The 18,226-nt window shown below is 27.9% G+C and overlaps 8 protein-coding genes across 8 annotated transcripts; 6 read left to right on the forward strand and 2 right to left on the reverse strand. All coding sequences in view use genetic code 12, as the record gives it.

Annotated features, from left to right (window-relative positions):
* Positions 1-53: 53 nt before the first annotated feature.
* Positions 54-3,131, forward strand: ZCF27 (Zcf27p; the record flags this gene model as incomplete). The annotated part of the gene is made up of 1 exon (XM_051762081.1): positions 54-3,131. The coding sequence occupies one exon, from the start codon at positions 54-56 to the stop codon at positions 3,129-3,131; it is 3,078 nt and encodes a 1,025-aa protein (XP_051621223.1).
* Positions 3,132-3,464: 333 nt separating this feature from the next.
* HAP3 (Hap3p) lies at positions 3,465-4,651 on the forward strand (the record flags this gene model as incomplete). Its single annotated transcript, XM_051762082.1, has 3 exons — positions 3,465-3,625; positions 3,700-3,931; positions 4,025-4,651. 3 exons carry the CDS (start codon positions 3,465-3,467, stop codon positions 4,649-4,651), a joined length of 1,020 nt encoding a protein of 339 aa, XP_051621224.1.
* Positions 4,652-5,736: 1,085 nt separating this feature from the next.
* On the forward strand, positions 5,737-7,635 carry BEM1 (phosphatidylinositol-3-phosphate-binding protein; the record flags this gene model as incomplete). The annotated part of the gene is made up of 1 exon (XM_051762083.1): positions 5,737-7,635. The coding sequence occupies one exon, from the start codon at positions 5,737-5,739 to the stop codon at positions 7,633-7,635; it is 1,899 nt and encodes a 632-aa protein (XP_051621225.1).
* A 493-nt stretch (positions 7,636-8,128) lies between these two features.
* Positions 8,129-12,562, forward strand: KGF54_001688 (uncharacterized protein; the record flags this gene model as incomplete). The annotated part of the gene is made up of 1 exon (XM_051762084.1): positions 8,129-12,562. The coding sequence occupies one exon, from the start codon at positions 8,129-8,131 to the stop codon at positions 12,560-12,562; it is 4,434 nt and encodes a 1,477-aa protein (XP_051621226.1).
* Positions 12,563-12,749: 187 nt separating this feature from the next.
* On the forward strand, positions 12,750-13,409 carry KGF54_001689 (uncharacterized protein; the record flags this gene model as incomplete). Its single annotated transcript, XM_051762085.1, has 1 exon — positions 12,750-13,409. The coding sequence occupies one exon, from the start codon at positions 12,750-12,752 to the stop codon at positions 13,407-13,409; it is 660 nt and encodes a 219-aa protein (XP_051621227.1).
* Positions 13,410-13,458: 49 nt separating this feature from the next.
* On the reverse strand, positions 13,459-15,147 carry PWP1 (rRNA-processing protein; the record flags this gene model as incomplete). Its single annotated transcript, XM_051762087.1, has 1 exon — positions 13,459-15,147. One exon carries the CDS (start codon positions 15,145-15,147, stop codon positions 13,459-13,461), a length of 1,689 nt encoding a protein of 562 aa, XP_051621228.1.
* A 187-nt stretch (positions 15,148-15,334) lies between these two features.
* NMT1 (glycylpeptide N-tetradecanoyltransferase) lies at positions 15,335-16,651 on the reverse strand (the record flags this gene model as incomplete). The annotated part of the gene is made up of 1 exon (XM_051762088.1): positions 15,335-16,651. The coding sequence occupies one exon, from the start codon at positions 16,649-16,651 to the stop codon at positions 15,335-15,337; it is 1,317 nt and encodes a 438-aa protein (XP_051621229.1).
* Positions 16,652-16,904: 253 nt separating this feature from the next.
* KGF54_001692 (uncharacterized protein) lies at positions 16,905-17,996 on the forward strand (the record flags this gene model as incomplete). Its single annotated transcript, XM_051762089.1, has 1 exon — positions 16,905-17,996. The coding sequence occupies one exon, from the start codon at positions 16,905-16,907 to the stop codon at positions 17,994-17,996; it is 1,092 nt and encodes a 363-aa protein (XP_051621230.1).
* Between the last annotated feature and the right edge of the window lie 230 nt (positions 17,997-18,226).

Here is an 18,226-nt window from a genome sequence, read left to right on the forward strand (position 1 = left end):
ATATATGATTATAACCAATATATAATTATCTGGCAATTTAAAGCAAAGATTAAATGCAAAATAACAAGAACCACATACCAATAAATCAGCCACCAAATCCAATACAGCAGCCATTAAATCAACAATCAATACCCCAACCACATCAACAACCACTTCAACAACAACCTTATTATGTACAGACTCAACCACCACCAAATAATGGATACTATCAGAATCAACCACCAGCACCAAATCCCCCTATACAACCTCAACAATCATCAAATTTAAATCTACATCCACCACCTTTTGTAAATTCATACCCAAATTATCCACCTCAAAATTATCAATACTCTCAATATCCTCAACAACAACAATCACAATCAATAAATACTTCAAATCAACCATCACTGTCTATTTCTTCAGATTCTCCAAATCAACATAGTCATTATTCAAATCAAAATCATTTATCTATACATTCAATAAATAATAACACTCAAGTACCTCAACCTCAACCAAGATTAAAACTGCCAGTAAATAATATAGCACCACCTAACAATACTTCATTAACTCCACAAAATCAACCACCACTAAAGTCTCAAAGCCCAGCAAGTATAGAAACCACCAATCAAAAAAATCCTAAAAAACGACCTCATACATCATCTCAACCATTATCAAGAGCAACTGTAACATATCCAAGAAAAAGAGCAGTAACAGCATGTCAGGTATGTAGATTGAAAAAGACCAAATGTGATAATGTTAGACCACAATGTGGTTCATGTGAAAGATCAAATGTTAAATGTCAATACTTAACTGATCAGAATCAAAAAGATTATTCAAGTTATGATCCTGCTTCTTTAAGTATATTAAGTAAATTAGATATTATTTTAAAAGATTTAAAACATATTAAAGGTGAAGAAAACGAGGAATTAAAAAGTAATGATAATAAAAAACAAAATGCACAAAAATTTGAAGAATTTGATAAATGTATTTGGGATATGTCAGTAACTTCCATATTTGATTGGCATTGTTTTCAAAAGGAAATCAAAGAAGATGAGGAGTATTTACAAGAAATTAAATCCGATTTGATATCAAATTATGATAAGAATTTAAGAATTGGAAATAATCAATCATTTATTGATCAATTAAAAGAATTTGAAAATTTAGATAAATTAATTAATAATAATTTTTCAAATATTATTAATTCATTTTTTGTTAATATTTATACTAAATTACCTATAATTGATGTTTATGAATTTTTTGAATTATTGGAATTTTATCAATTTTTAAATAATCAAATAGACGATTTTACATTTGTCAAATTTATTGAATATTTCAACGATGATTTCAAAATATCACCAATTATTGAAAAAGTCTATGAAGATAATAATTTAGCAATTAATATGGGCAAAATTCAAGAATTAATTCATTCAATCCCATTAATTTTACTTATATGTGCACTTGGGATATCTAGTACACCAGTCAATTTGGATAATTTAAATACATTTGAAGATTCACTAGAGGAATCATCATCAATAGATATAGGATGTCTAAGTAATGCAGAATCTTTCAAAAATATACCACCACATTTCAGTAAAAATCGAACAGAAATAGCATTTAAACTCAAGAAATATGCGGAAGTTATAATAACATTATTTCCAGAAGTTCTACCTACAAATTCAATGTTATCAACTCAATATTATATAATGCAACATCAACTATATATACAAAACAATTATCCATTATTAGCTCATGAATCTATATTAACTGCAAGTAAGAATATAATGTACTATTTACAAAAGTTCCCAGAAAAAAACTATGATATAAAAGGTATATTATTTTGGACATGTTTAAAATTAGAATGTGAATCTAATACTGAATTATCTCCATTGGTCCCATTATCAGGTATAAACTTGTTCACACCACCAATAAATTTTCCTCGCATTCCTGAACCACCTAGAAAGAATCTTTATAATGAAAATATAATGAAACTAGCAAATAAATATGATGATGAATATACTTGGTATTTTTTTTTAACGGAAATAGCTATTCGAAAAATAGATAATAAAATGTTTGATGATTTTTATTCATTACTGTCAAAGAATTTATGGGATAATGAACACTTCATCAAGGAAGAATTTTTTAAAAAATTTATAAAATATATTAACCAATATAATGGTGTAATAAATTCATTAACTCCAGAAATAAGAAACTTTGTACTTCAGGAAATAAACGTTGATCAAATTTATCGTCGAATGAAAATCAGATATGAGAAAAAACACAACAACAAAACCAAGAGAGGAGAATCTGTTTCAGATTCAGAATATAATATAAATCAAGATCAAATATTTGACTCATTAGATGATTTTCTAATAGATGATGATTTATTACTCAAAGCACAATCTGAATCAATAATGTATATCAAAACAAGAGTTATTGCATCAAAATTAATGTTGTTTAGACCAATAATTTATTTATTCCTAGAAGATAAAATATCCTACTTGGAAATATTTGAAGCAATAGCAACAATATTACAACATAATCTCACATCACAAATACCTATATTGGATTCACCTAATTCAACTTCATCATCAACAATTTCAACTAATCAAGAATCAGATTTCCAAAATTTAAATTTTTTTAATTTAAGAAAAGCACCATTAATTTATCAAAAACATTACCCCGATGAAGATTTTTCTAATTTGGTGGAATATAATGAAGGAGAAGAAGATATAGTAATAAAAGATTTTACAAAGACTAAACAAAAAATTTTAATAATTTTTATTCAAAATTTAATATCAATTCCAAAATTAAATATTCCCAAATTATCATCACATAGACATCCAGGATCTTGGTATTTTATAAGAAATATGTTTATTGCAACAATTTATCAATTTTTAATCTATAAGAAATTTATAAAAATCATAGAAGAAATTAATCATACCCCCATAATTCAACAAAATATAGTTGGTAAATTCTTTGCAGGTAGTAAAACTTGGGATGAAATTAAAACACTTTTAAATCTTATAATTGATAAAACTAGTGTATTAGCATTTTTAGAACATTCTTTAATTGTATTTCAATATTGGAAATTAGAAATGAGAGATTGTGAAATTTATCAAGTCTTTGTGAAAAAAATGATTAATAATTTATAGTTCCATAGTTAATGTATTAATTACAAGATATTCAACTTCGTTACATTTAATTGAGTAAGATCAAAAAGTATATGAATGTAAGTAAATAAAATATAGACTATTTAACTAGCCGTACCAAATTATTGTTGTTGTCGTGTTGTATGCAGTACTGATCTTTTAGATAACTTTAAAACATTTTTTTTTTATTTTTTTAATTAAGATCGAAAATCGGGATTTGAAATTTAAATTAATAAAAAAACAAAACAAAACATACAAAAAAAAACAAGTCCATCCCAATTATCTATTCTAATCTCAATTTATATGAAAATAATCCAAGTCTTAATTGAATAATAAATGCCATTAAATAAATTAATTAATATAACATCATCAACAACCACTCAACCATCACTAGATTCAATAAACGAAAATTCAAAAGAACCAATAGATAAAAATTGGAATAATTGCGATTATGAAATAAAAGAACAAGATAGATTTTTACCAATTGCAAACGGTACGTATTTTATTCAACAATAGTAAAAATTCCTTTAGTATTTTTATATACTAACTTGTTCCCACCACCAGTTGGTAGAGTAATGAAAAAGGCACTTCCATCACATGCAAAATTATCAAAAGAAAGTAAAGAATGTATACAAGAATGTGTATCTGAATTTATACTGTTTATAACTTCTCAATCTTCAGATAAGTGTAAATTAGAGAAAAGAAAAACATTAAATGGTGAAGATATTTTATGGAGTTTATATTGTTTAGGATTTGAAAATTATTCAGAAACTTTAAAAATTTATTTAGCAAAGTATAGACAAGTATGTTTTTTTACTTATTTTGTAAAAAATAATTGTTCAATTTAATAACAATTTTAACTCAATTTAATGATACTAACTTTTAACTAGTATGAGCAAGAACAAGCTATGATTAAACCACCTAGGAAAAAACCTAAAAGAAGTAGGAAAATAAAACAAGAAACAATAGAAGAAGAGGAAGATGAAGATGAAGAAACAGATCAACAATTAATATTAGGTCAAGTAGATAGTTATGAACAAGACGAAGAGTTTGATGAAGAAGAAGAAGATGAGATTGATGAGATTGATGAGGAAAATAATAGCGATAATAATCAATTATTAAGTAATGAGTATATTGACGCGAATTATTTGCAACAACCACAACTACCACAAATAATACCAAATAACGAATTACAGAATGATCCGGAGTATCAACAATATATACAAAATCAATTAAATTTGCAACAACAACAAAACCAACAAAATCTACAACAACTTCAAAATTTCCAAAATCACCAAAATCTGTACGTTCCTAATCAACCAATACAGCCTAATTTCCCAATTCTACATCAACAGCCAGCACAAATACAACAACAACAGCAATATATTCAACCACTTCAGCAACATTTTAATCAATCTAATATTGTAACACCACCAACTACAAATGATGTAGAAATAACTCAAATTGGTACAAATATAGAATTTATTTTAAAAAGTTCACCATCTTCAAATTTTACAAAATAGATCAAGTGAAAAGTGAATAGCATCTTTTTTAATAATGACAAGACATATGCTACTTTTGTTTTTGACTATGTAGTTCATTAACATTTTCTATTTCTATTTTTGGTGTTTTTTTGCAGCTAAATTTAGTACAAAAAAAATAAATTTTATTCTTACATTGCACGTAAAATTATATTGTAATTTTGATTAAAGTTTCAAAAAAAACTAATTGAAAATTATTTCAATTATTTTAAAATAAGTCAATTGTAATCGCACTTATTGGTAGGAAATTTTAATAAACCTTCTTTAAATAATATTTTTCAATTGTTCAAATTAAATTGGTCCTTAACTAAGAATTTGAAACTAAAACTAAAAATTAAAAAAATAAAAAATTTAGAGCCACTTTTAAATTTCCAGAACCCTTTGTTCAAAATGTATATTATTTAAAATCAAACGACCCTTTCGAATAAGTATAATTTATTAAAATAAGAAATGCAATTAAAACATAATAATATAACGTTTAATTAGACGTGAAATGTACAAAAGATGTGGTAGTTAATTATTGTCTTTAAATACATTTAGTCAAGTATCTGTAGTGATATTTAATTTAACTCTTTTAGGTAATTTTATTAACCAGTTTACACTACCTTTAGATTTACGAGAGAAAAAAATTAAATTGTTATATACAGTACTTCAATTATTGGTGTGATTTTTTATTATTAATTTGTTTTCTATTTATAATTTTTTTACAACCAAAATTTGCATAATTTAAATTTAAAATCAAATTTAAAATTAAAGAAGCTCAAGACGATATACAATTGTAATAGAGTCACCATTCATCGTTGAATAAATTAAAAATTCATAGACCATTTAATTAATACATTTAATACATTTCTATTTTTAAATCAAATTTAAACGATTGTCCACAAAACCATTATTTTCAAAACGGATAAATTTTTTTTTTTTTTTTTTCACAATATTTGATAAAGAAGATTTACACTAAAGATACTATATTGTTTCAGGGTTTATATAAAGAGATTGAGGTTCTAGAGTAATTATAGTCATCAACTAAATCATCAATTGAAACACTTACATAACACAATTCAACAATGATAAAATCATTTAGGAAAAGTAAAAGAACGTCGAGTTCATCAAGTTCACCAAAAAGAAATATATCAAGAATTTCATCAACTTCAAATAATGATGCAGAAAATATACTACAATCACCTAAAAAAGTTATAAAAGCATTATATGATTATGAACCTCAAGGACCAGGAGAATTAAAATTTAAAGTTGGAGACTTTTTTCATGTTTTAAATATAAGTGATGATCCAAAACATAAAGAAGCAGAAGAAAATGGTTGGTATGAAGCAACTAATCCAATGACTCATGCTAAAGGTATGGTACCTATAAATTATTTTGAAGTATTTGATAGATCAAGACCCAATGCTGCAACTAATAATCAAATACAGAATAATCATCAAAGTCATCATCAATTACAAAATCAACAATATTCAAATAATAATAATAATACTAATAATAATAACCATCACCATCACCAAATACAACAACAACAACAACAGCGGACTTCTAATCAAACATTATACGCAGTTACATTATACGAATTCAAAGCAGAAAGAGAAGATGAATTAGATGTATCACCAGGAGAAAATTTAATAATATGTGCTCATCATGATTATGAATGGTTCATAGCAAAGCCAATTAATAGATTAGGGGGACCAGGTTTAGTTCCAGTAGCATATGTGAAAATAATAGATTTAATGAACCCAAATTCAGCATCATCAAATTCATCAATTGCTTCAATAGATACAACAAATAGAGAACAAGTTATGAAAATAATATCAGGTTTCAAAATCCCTACAGTTGAACAATGGAAAGATCAAACTGCAAAATATCAAGCATCATCAATAGCATTAGGACAAATATCAAGAACCAAAACTCCACCAATGTCATCAACATCACAATTTTTCGATGGTACAACAACAACATCAAATAGATCATCATTGATATCAACTCAAATTATAGAAGCAAGTGTTGATTCTTATCAATTAGATCATGGAAGATATCAATACCTCATAACTGCAAAATTATCAAATGGGAAAATAAGACATTTATATAGATATTATCAAGATTTTTATGATTTACAAGTAAAATTATTAGAATTGTTCCCTTATGAAGCAGGTAAAATAGAAAATAGTAAAAGAACAATTCCATCAATACCAGGTCCCCTTATTAATGTCAACGACTCAATATCGAAATTAAGAAGAGAAAAATTAGATATTTATTTATCACAATTAATAGCATTACCATCACATATATCAAGATCGGAAGAAGTTTTACAACTATTTGAAATTTTAAACAATGGATTTGATAAAGAAATTGAATCAACCCGTAGAGTTTCAAAACCAATAAGTCAAAAATCAAATTCTCATCAAGATAGAATGTCACAATATTCAAATTTTGGTATACAACCAAGAATATCAGATCCTTCAAATTCAAATGAATCACAAACTCAAAGATCAAGAGAATCTTCAACTACGAGTTATCACAACAATAACAATAACAATAATATCAATAACAATAATAATATCAACCAACAAATTCCACCAACGTCAGCATCATCATCTACAGACCTAGAAAAATCACCAAAAGTAAAAGTAAAATTCTATTATGAAGATGATATTTTTGCATTATTACTTCCATCAAATTTAAGATTACAAGATCTAAAAACAAAATTATATAAAAGATTAGAATTAGATGATTTACAACAACATAATTTTACATCACCAAAAACAATAAATTCAATTAAATTATTTTTAAAAAATGATTATGAAGATTTTTGTAAAGAATTTAAAATTGATTCTAATGTTGAAAATTTAGATTTTATAACTTATGGAAATAAATTAATTGAATTTGAAATTGATGAAGATTCTAAATTTCATGAGATTTTATATGATAAATGTAAATTAATTATTGTTATTGTTTAAAATTTGGGGTGGGGTTTCATGGTTTTAGTTTAATTGAGAATAGATATTTTCTAATTATTGCATGATATGTTTTTGTTTAATGTTGTTATTTAATGAGAAAGATTTTTAATGTATAAATATTTATGACATTTCACACAACTAACTAAACTCTATTTTCATTCAACAGTTTATTAATAAAATTTAGTAGATAAAATTATATATGATGATCTTAAGTTTATTGCATGATAAGCTGCAAAAACAAGATCCAAAAAAAAGTCTGTGGTAGCCTTTTCATGAGATTATTTTTCTAGTCTACTAAGAAACTATAGAAAATTAATTTTGTGTACAAACTTCTCTGATTTTGTAAATAAATAAAGATATACATAAACAAGAAATATACATCAAGGTTTATATACTTGAATTTACCACAATCAAAACTCGAAGTAATCGTTAAAAAGTCGAATTTATTTAACTCAATAATATGCTTTAAAATCAGTTGAATAACTATAAAATAATGAGCATATTTGGATTCAAAAAACCCAAACATCAAACCCAAAACTCAAATCAAAATCAGAATAAACAATCACTAATATCAACAATCTACAATTATGCATTTGGAGAACAAGATAACTTTGACGAAGATGCAGATGATGATGAATTTTTAAATCAATATGAAACATCACAAGAATATCAATCACAAGAAGAACAACTCACTCCTATAAAAACTCCACAAGTGAAGATTTTGAAACTTAATAATACTCCAGTTTTAGTTAAAAGTAGACAATCTCCTTTAATTAATTCATCTAAAATATTGAAACCAAGAGTTAAATCATTGAAGAGAGAAAGTATTTTAAAACGTCATTTGAATGAAATTAATACGTCTTTTAAAAATGATTCCGATTTGGATGTAAGTAGAGAAATTAGTGACAATGAATTGGATGGAAACAAAAGTAAATTATCAAGTAGTAAAAATGAAAAAGTATTAAATTCTCCACCTGAAAAATCAAACTTATCAAAACCTACAACTAAATCAACTCAATCAACCAAGAAACCTATTGCATTAACTCAAACTTCTGAAGAATCTACTGCATCAACTCCGTCTAAAAAGTCAAAAGTATTAACCAAAAATGAGAAAGCCGAATCAAAAGCGACAGCAACGCCAAAACAATCAGTAGCAGAACTGAAATCAACACCATTGAAGAAAAACAATGTTAATAAATCAAAGACAACTAGTCTAAAAAAATCAAATTTACCAACCACAACAATTTCCAAAGTTCCAAGCACTCAAGCTACCTCGACACCTTCGGAAACACAACCAAAAGTCAACCCAACCATCAAAAAACCGTCACCACAAGATATTTATAACTTAATGCATAAAGTTGGATCAATCCCACCAACTAGAACTAATAAACTTATAGATTTAGCTCCCAAGTTTTCTGATAATACAAATTCGAATAATGTATCAGGTCCTGCAATTTCATCAAATAAAACTTCAATCGAACTGACTTCAATTGAACCAATACCATATAAATCAAAACCAACAAGTTCAACTCCAAAAAAATCTTCCTCAATTAAATTAAAGTACGGCAAATCACAAACTCCCGTTGAATCCTCTCCTCAAATGTCAGATCACTCACCTCATTCAATAATATTTGATCAACTACAAAACTCAAGTAAAATACAAACTCCAAAAAAACTACAACAACCTAGAGAATCTCAACCACAAGCTAAAACTCAACCTCCACCAAAAAGATCAAGAAGGGAAGTTCCAAGGATCTCAGCATCTCCAGAAGATTCAAGTAATGATACCTCAATGAAAACAGCTCCAAATGAAGTACAAACTCCACAACCTAAAAGAGCTCAACCAAAAAGACCAATTCCTTCAAAAACTCCACAAAAACTACAAGCCAAAATTACAAATTCAAAACCTACAACTAAAAGTAAAAAGAAGAAACAAGAATCATCACCCCCATATGAAAACGATACAACTTCTACAATTTTTATATCATCTGATTCATCTACTTCATCACTTGATCAAACTTTGAAACAATCACCAACTGCACAGAATATAGTAACTACACCAACTGAACAAAGTCCTGAAAATTCACCAATTGAAAAAGATTTAGAAAATGACATTTTATCATTAGCAGGTCATAATGAAGATCAAGATGAACAATTTTTCTCAACAAAAGAATCCCCTGAAGATGAAATAGATGAAGATATAGAAGCAGCTGTTGAAAATGAAGTACTGAATCATTTCTTTTTAAAAACTAGAGATTATGAAATATCACAATCACCAATGCCTCAAACTCATGTATCATCAATCAATCCTCAATTAACTGATATTTCACAGTTCAATCATGATGAAGATGATGATCAACCACCAGTATACACTACTTCTCAAGAAAATCCATTTTTGGAAACTCATGATTCAATTAGTGACGAGGAAGAAGAAGTTAAAGGTGTAGCATTAACAAGTCCGTTTGAATCTAACCCAAAGCTTAAAGCCAAATCAATTATTGAATTACAAGAAGACTCACCTAAAAAGAGTAAAGGTTTAAGTCAATTATTCCAAAAGACATATAAGCAGACACCATTACCTGCACCAAAACAATCATCAAAATTAGACCAAGAAGATGAATCACTAAGTAGCTACGACCATGATACTGAACAAGCCCCAACTGCATTCATCATAATCCCAGCAGATAAAGTTGATGATTACAAACCAATTGATCATGCAACAAACCCATTTTCACCAAAGCAAAGCATATTATCACCAAGTAACAACACTAACAAAATAATTACACCAACAATATCAACTACTGCCAACTTAGTTACATCGAAATCGAGTTCAATCGAACCAAAACACGTCTCAATAGCGGAACAAATAAAAAAATTAAATCAACTTCGTCAACATAGCAAGAAATCTCAAACTCCAGAGCTTAATTCATTACCTTTAAATTTTGATGGTGTTGTTGAAAATTCACCAAAATTAGGTAAATCATTTTCCAGATTATTAAATAGGTCAAAAATTGAGAAACCAAATTCAAAATTTTCAAGAACACTACCAGCGGGTAAATCAACAACTAAACCGGAAGATGCTTCATCTCCCAAGCAAACAGAGGTTATGCATCAACCAACTGAACCAAATTATACATCATCACCTAGAAATCTTCTAGAGTTTGGAGATGCTTCAAATCTAGAAAAAACTAGCGTCGATTTACCTTTATACGATACCAAAGAATCAGAAAATGAACAAGCTACAAAAACTAAGGAAGATAACGAAGGTAAAGAAGTTGAACAAGAAGATTCGATAATTTGCACACCAACAACAGTAATAATAGAAGATGGTATAAAAGGTATAACTCAATCAATAACTCAAGTACCAAAACCTTTAAATAATACTGAAATTTTAAAAAATGAATCTAAAAGTTTCCAAAAAGATGGTACAAAAAATGATGAAAATCAAGGTGATCAATTAGCTAATGATGAAGATGAAAATATTGCTGAAGTTACAGAAGCTGAATTTAGTCATAATGTTATTGTATCTGCATATGAAGAGGATAGACAAAGAGCTTTAAAATTACAACAACAACAAAATCAAAAAGAAAATGCAACTACAGAGTTATCCCGTGAAAAAGATAGGCAGAACTCTTTAATGTTGTTACAACAGATTCAAAATGAGAGTGAAACTGATGATTTACTACTCGAAGAAGATAGACGAAAAGCCTTGACTTTACAAAAACAAGTTCAAAAAGATAGAGCTAAGGTTAGAACTTCACCAAGAATTGAAAATCTTACTAATCCTATCGATGTACCAACTCATAAATTAGCGAGTGAGAAAAATGAACAAGAATTAGTACAGGATTTGGAAGAGGACGAAAATTCTTCGGAGATAATTAATGTGTTAAAAAACCTACAATCAGCTCCGAAGAAAAGAGTATCAGAAGTACAAACCCCAAACACCAACAAAAGAAGAAAAAGAGTCAGTATAAAAAGAGGTAAATACATTTCCATCATAAATTCTTCAGATGATGAAGATGACGCAGATGAAATAATTGAAGAAGATTTCACCAATGTTGTTGAAGAAGAAAACATATCAGATGGTTCAGATGATATTTATCAAGCTTGGAATAGTGATAGAGAAATCCCAGATGAATCTGAAATTTCAATTCTGAGAAATTCAAGTTTCGCATCATCTATGAATGAACAAAAGGATAATGATATGGTAACATCAACTCAAGAAAATTCAACCGAAAAAGATCTGCTGGGTTTAAATGCAAATGAAACTCAAATTAATAATTCAATAGAAAGACCTTTGAGTCAATGGGAATTAATTTATAGATCAAATTCATCAATTGAAAAATCTTCATTATCACAAAATGGCATATTAGGATCAAAGCAAAATTCTCAAGAGAAACAAAGTTCATTAAATCATGGCTTTACAACTCATTCACAACCTGAACTTTGGCATTCGAGAAGTTCACAACCCAAACCACAACCACCACATTCTCAAGGTTTTAAAATTTATTCACATCAAGAACTTTTATCATTAAGTCCCAACCAAAAAAATTCAGTTGAATTATCGGATCTTACAAATAATTTTACTCCAGGAACTAAAGGGGATGTTCAAATAGATAAAACAAATTCACAAATAGAATCATCAAAATCAAGCAATACTAATAAAACTCAAAACGAAAAAATAAACTCAAGTCAATCAATCCACTCACCAGTAAACAAAATCACAGATAAATTAGAAAATAATGAAGAACAACAAAAACCAACAACAACAACAGAATTTATGACAAATATACCACATATTGATGGACCAAATTCAGATTCTCCAACGAAACCTCAAAAGGAAAATTTCGTAACTTCAAAAAACAAGAGAAAACAAGCTCAACAAAGAAAGAAATTTAGGTCATTAATTCGTGAAAATGTAATATAATATATAAAAAATACTTTGGCATTTAAATTGAAGTCTTATAAAGTTGTAGAATTTTTTGCACTCTTATCTAAAAAATCTCAAACAAGCCACAATATTAGAAACCCCTTAACTTTAAAATCAGAATTATAAAAAAGCAATTAATTTTTAAACAATTTCCTTAACTTCCTTCATCTACAAACATCAAAACATGATTTCGCCAAAGTACTCATTAACTCACTATTACTTAGGTACAAAAACCTTATCAACAGCAAAACAAGCACCTCATGTAGTAAATTTATATCTTGATTATAATTGTCCATTTAGTGCAAAATTATTCTTAAAATTATATTCAAAAGTTATTCCACAATTACAATCTCAAAAACCAGATCAATTTCAATTCGTTTATGTCAATGTAATTCAACCTTGGCATACTAATTCTACATTATTGAATGAGTTCTCATTGGCTTATTCTAAATTGTTGAGGGAACAACATCAAGGAAATGAACAAGAGAAATTTTGGAATTTAAGTAAAGTCTTGTTTGAAAATAAGGAGAAATTTTATGATAATTCAAACATTGATTTGAATAGAAATGAGATTTATAAACAAATATATGATGTTGTTTCATCTAAATTGGATTTAGGAGTTGGAAAAGATGAATTATTGAATGAATTAATAATTAAAGCTGGTGGTGAACCTTCAAATAGTGGGAATGGAGCTACTACAGATGTAAAATATTTTACTAGATATTTAAGAACTGTTGGAGTTCATGTTACACCTACCGTTACCGTTGATGGGATAGTTGATGATTCTGTATCTAGTGGATCAAGTGAAGATGAATTAGTTAGAGTATTTGAAAATAAACTTTAAGTTTCTATTTTTCATGCAAATTAAGATTCTATACAGATAAATATACAGTTTAGTCTTCTTCTTCCTCATATTCACCAATTTCTTCATCGTCTTCTTCTTCAGATTCATCATCTTTACCACCTTCAGCTTCTAGTATAGTATCATTATAATCTTGTTGATATTTTCTTGCAATTCTTGAAGCTCTACCAGATAATTTAGCTTCTTCTCTTGCTTTTATTTGTAAATTACGTAATTCATCTTTAAATCCATTTTTAACTGATCTATTTGAAAAAGTATCCCACATTTTTAATCCACCCGTTACTCCACCAATTACTAAATTTCCAGCAACTTCAATATCATTAGCGTAAGATGTAGTTAATACATTACCTACACCAAAATCTCGAGATAATATCATTGATGGGCCTGTACCACTTGTTTCTGGAGCTTTCCATAATTTTACAGATTTATCTCCCATTGCACTCGTTACTAACATTCCTGATATATAATTATTTATATCTAATGAAGAAATACCAGCATCGTGAGCATGTAATGTCCACAATGGCTTTGATTCATTTTTGATATCAAAACAATAAACATTACCTTGATCAGTTCCAACATAAAAAATTTCAGGATTTGAGCTCCACCTTATATTCTCAACATCTTCACCTTTTGCAACTGAGTAATATTTTGACATTTGTGATTCATCAGATATTCTTACATCCGTTATTGCTGCTTTTGAATCATATCCACCAGTTAATAATATAGAAGCTTCATGAGAATGCCATTGTGATGATGATACAGTTCTACCATGATGTATTTGTGATAATGAACGTACTGCTGTACCATTATTTAAATCCCATAATTTGACTGTAGTATCTGCTGATGTTGATGCTAATATTGATCTATGAATTCTATTGTGAGATAATGATAATACTGCATCTGTATGATGAGTAGTGATATGACCTGATTTTTTCTTTTTCTTGGTTTTCTTAGTGGTTGATGCTTCTCCTAATATTACATCTGGGAATGCTTTATCAACAAAATCCAAATTCCATAATTCAATTTGTGGATCAAATGTCCCTACAGCTGCGAAATTCCCAATATTTGAACCTTCAACTTGTTCTTGACCTGGTGTATAATTTATCCATTCAACACAAAGTGGAAATGCAGGTAACATAATATCATGATGTACATATAATGTTGAATCTCTAACCAAACCATTTGCAACATCAGCATCTAATTTATCTTCTTCTTCCTCTTCGGCTCCATTTGGTGCTCCTGCTCCATCATCATAAATATATATATCTAACCAAGAAATATCATCTTCTGTTCTTGTAGCTAACACAAGGTTATCAGTGGGGTAAATTTGATTTTCCTTCTTCTCTTCCTGTTCGTCAATTTCATTAGGTAATGTCAAATAAACATCATTGGATTCATCGTTTTCTCCGTCCCCATTTTCATTATCATGAATTTTGGCACTAGTGTTGGATAATCCAGGAAACATTGTGATTTTTTCTCCAGTTTCATCAATTTCATCATTATCATAATTCTCCAAGTCATATTCTTTTAAGTCATCATCAATTTCAATTTGATCTTTTAATTTTGATGTCTTTTTGGCTTCTTCTAAATCTTCTTTTGCATCATTTAATTCTAAATTTGCCATTTGATTTATTCTTTCCATTTCTTCATCATTCAATTCATATTTTTCGGGGAACTCTGAAGCATAACCTCTTGGAACCCAAGTACTTGATGATATCATTATGTTGTTGATTGATATACAAAAGAATATTGAATTGAATCAAAAGAGATGAGATCTTCTAAGTACAAAACTAATTTTTTTTTGTGGAAAGAATTGTGCGGCTTGTTTCATAATTTTATTTTTACAAAATAATTATACCAATTAATTTTATGTACAGATTATTTTATTAATTTGTTATGGAACTTACTTATAATAAAACTACACCTACTCCACTTGATTTATCATCTATAACTTGTTTAGTTTCTTTATCAATACCACCATTCATTGGGAAAGTTTTATAATTGAATAAATAATAATTTAAATAACCATCACCACTACCAAATTTACAATCTTTTAAGAAAAATGAATTATCTTGACATGTTAAACAATTAAATACATCAACATTAAATTTTTTCGAAGTTATTAATGCATCTGTTATTAAGTCATTTAATCTTGTTTTGTAATTTTCTTCAGCATCTGTTGCGTAATAGAATAAATATGCAATTCCTAAATCATCATGATGTGTGTTTTCTAATACTGTGAATGGCAATAAATAGTATGAATAAAAATCAGTTATTTTTCCCTGCGAATCCTCTACAACATATGATTTTATAACATTTGATTCCCCACTTTGTCCCAACATCCAATGTTTAAATTCTTCTTCCTTAAATAATTGTACAATTTCAAATCTTTCTTGATATTTATGTAATAACTCCAATACTTCTTTAACATCTTTCTCTTCCATTTTCCTTAACCCTTTTAATTTTGGTTCATTTGGTAATGCATAATGTGCTAACATACTTGATTTTGTTTGATTTGCAGGTAAATGACTGAACCCTACATCATGTAATTTTGACCAATTTAATGGACGATGTTGATAACGACATGTGGCTAAAGGAGTTGGTAATATTGATCCCCCAGTATATAAAGCTTGCCATATATCCTGTTTATTTACTCTTCTTGTAATTTCTTTAATCATTACAGGTGCTAATCTTTTATTTCTTAATTTTTTGTGAATACATAAGAAATTTATTTCAACACAATCTATTATCGTTTTAGATTTATTTAATTTGATTGTTACGGGAGTAGCAGCAATAAATGCAACTAATTTACCGGTTTCTTTAACTCTAACACCAGTATGCCAATCTTTTCTCCAACCAGGTGGTTTTAAAGCCCATTTAAAAAATTCATGACTATATTTAAATCTAAAAGTAGCATCAGTATCTTCAACATAATTGTCATATAATAATTTATATAATTCATCTAATTCTTTATCATTTTCAACATCAACTGTACACCATTCAAATTGATCGATCAAAGGTAATGGATTATTTGGAACTTGATCCGGTGTTTTAATCTTATCAATTGGTCCTTCTGCTGCTATTTTTGAAGCTTCTTCATATTTAACAGTCGGTTGAGTCAGCCAAAACTTATGTTTTTCTGTATTTTGAGGATCTTCTTGTTTTTCTTCCCCTCCCATAGCTAAAAGCTTTAAAAGTTCTTCGATTGATTTCTTGTCAGACATTGTCTATAATTAGATACGTAATGAGGTCTAATAATTTTAATAACAAGTAAGATTAATACCAGTTCTTAGCACCTTGGCTTAATTAACAGATCTATTAATAATAAAATATTGAACTTGATTGAATCGATTGTAGAATCAAAATTTGAAAAAAAAAATTTAGTCTCGAAGATTTTTACATGCATTTATTTAATTTAGGTGGTAATTAATTGAAATATCTTAACAAATCTATTTTCAACAATATTCAACATTCTACATGGTATTAAAGAACTCGAAATGGGACAAGAAAGCCAAATATAAGTTCATGAAAAAGCATGGATTATCAAACAAACCACCAACAGATCAACTGCAGATTGTAACTCCAAAGTGGTCTACAAAGAAACAAGGAACGTCTGATAAAAATAAAATTCAATTAGAAGATTCTGATGATGAATGGGATTCTGATGTCGATGAAGCTTTAATCAATCATTTTTATCCACAATTAAACACAGATGAAGAGTTGAGTCTAGAACATAAGATCAAAATTAAACAACAAATATTGAGAGATTTGGAAAATGAAGATCAATCTGGTGATGAAGAAATTGACGATGACGAAGAAAACGAGGAGGAGGAGGAGTTAGATGGTATATATTTAGGAGAAAAAAAAGAAGCTGTGAAGGAGAAAGCACCTAAGTTCAATCTTGAAGAGTTTATTAACAATATAGACAGAAAACCGAAAAACAAGAAACTTCTAAAGAATAAAATGTCGGATAATTTTTTAGAAGAATATGGATTAGAAAGTTATGATCAATTATCGAGGAAAAAAGATGACTACAATGATATTTACAATGAAAAAATCAAAAAAAAGCAGAATGAAAAAATGTTCCTGAAGCTAAACGAATTTCAAGAATTTGAACTAGGTAAAGAAAAACCAAAAGAGTCAAATATACGGACATTAACAGAGGATGAAAAACAGGAAGATTTGAAAAGAGCAAAACTAATAGAAGAAAATAAATTTTACCAGGAAATTAAACGAAAATTTGAAGATAAGAAACCACAAAGGAATAAAATTTTAGATATAAATAATTTTAGAGGTGATGAAAGTCAATTGAGCTATTTAAATGAAAAAATAGCTAGAGAGGAAGGTAAGGATACATTTGAAGATGATATTGACCAATTATTGGGTCGTGACACTGATCAAAAGGAAATTAACATTAATGATGATGATGATGATGTTACAGAGATGTTGAATAATTTAAATATGAAACTGAAACCAAAACAACAAAACCAACTAAAACAAAATCAACCACAACAAAAACCAAATTTAACGAATAATAATGATATAGATTTTTTAGATAGCTTAATATAAAGTTGTTAAGCACTGACTGCAAATTGATTTGATAAGAATTTGGTAGCCTTTATCGCTTAGATATTATTGTAAATCTTAATCAGATCTTTAAGATATAATAGAAGACACTCATTAGTCTATCATTCATTTTAAATACGTCAACATCCACTCTAATATCTTCATTGGCTTTATCAATCATTTGATGCATGGCAACATTATTTGCATAACAATTATAAGTACAACAATACCCC

This window comes from Candida jiufengensis (assembly GCF_024610255.1).
Source record: "Candida jiufengensis strain CBS 10846 chromosome Unknown scaffold5, whole genome shotgun sequence".
NCBI classification, from domain to species: Eukaryota; Fungi; Ascomycota; class Pichiomycetes; order Serinales; family Debaryomycetaceae; genus Lodderomyces; species Lodderomyces jiufengensis.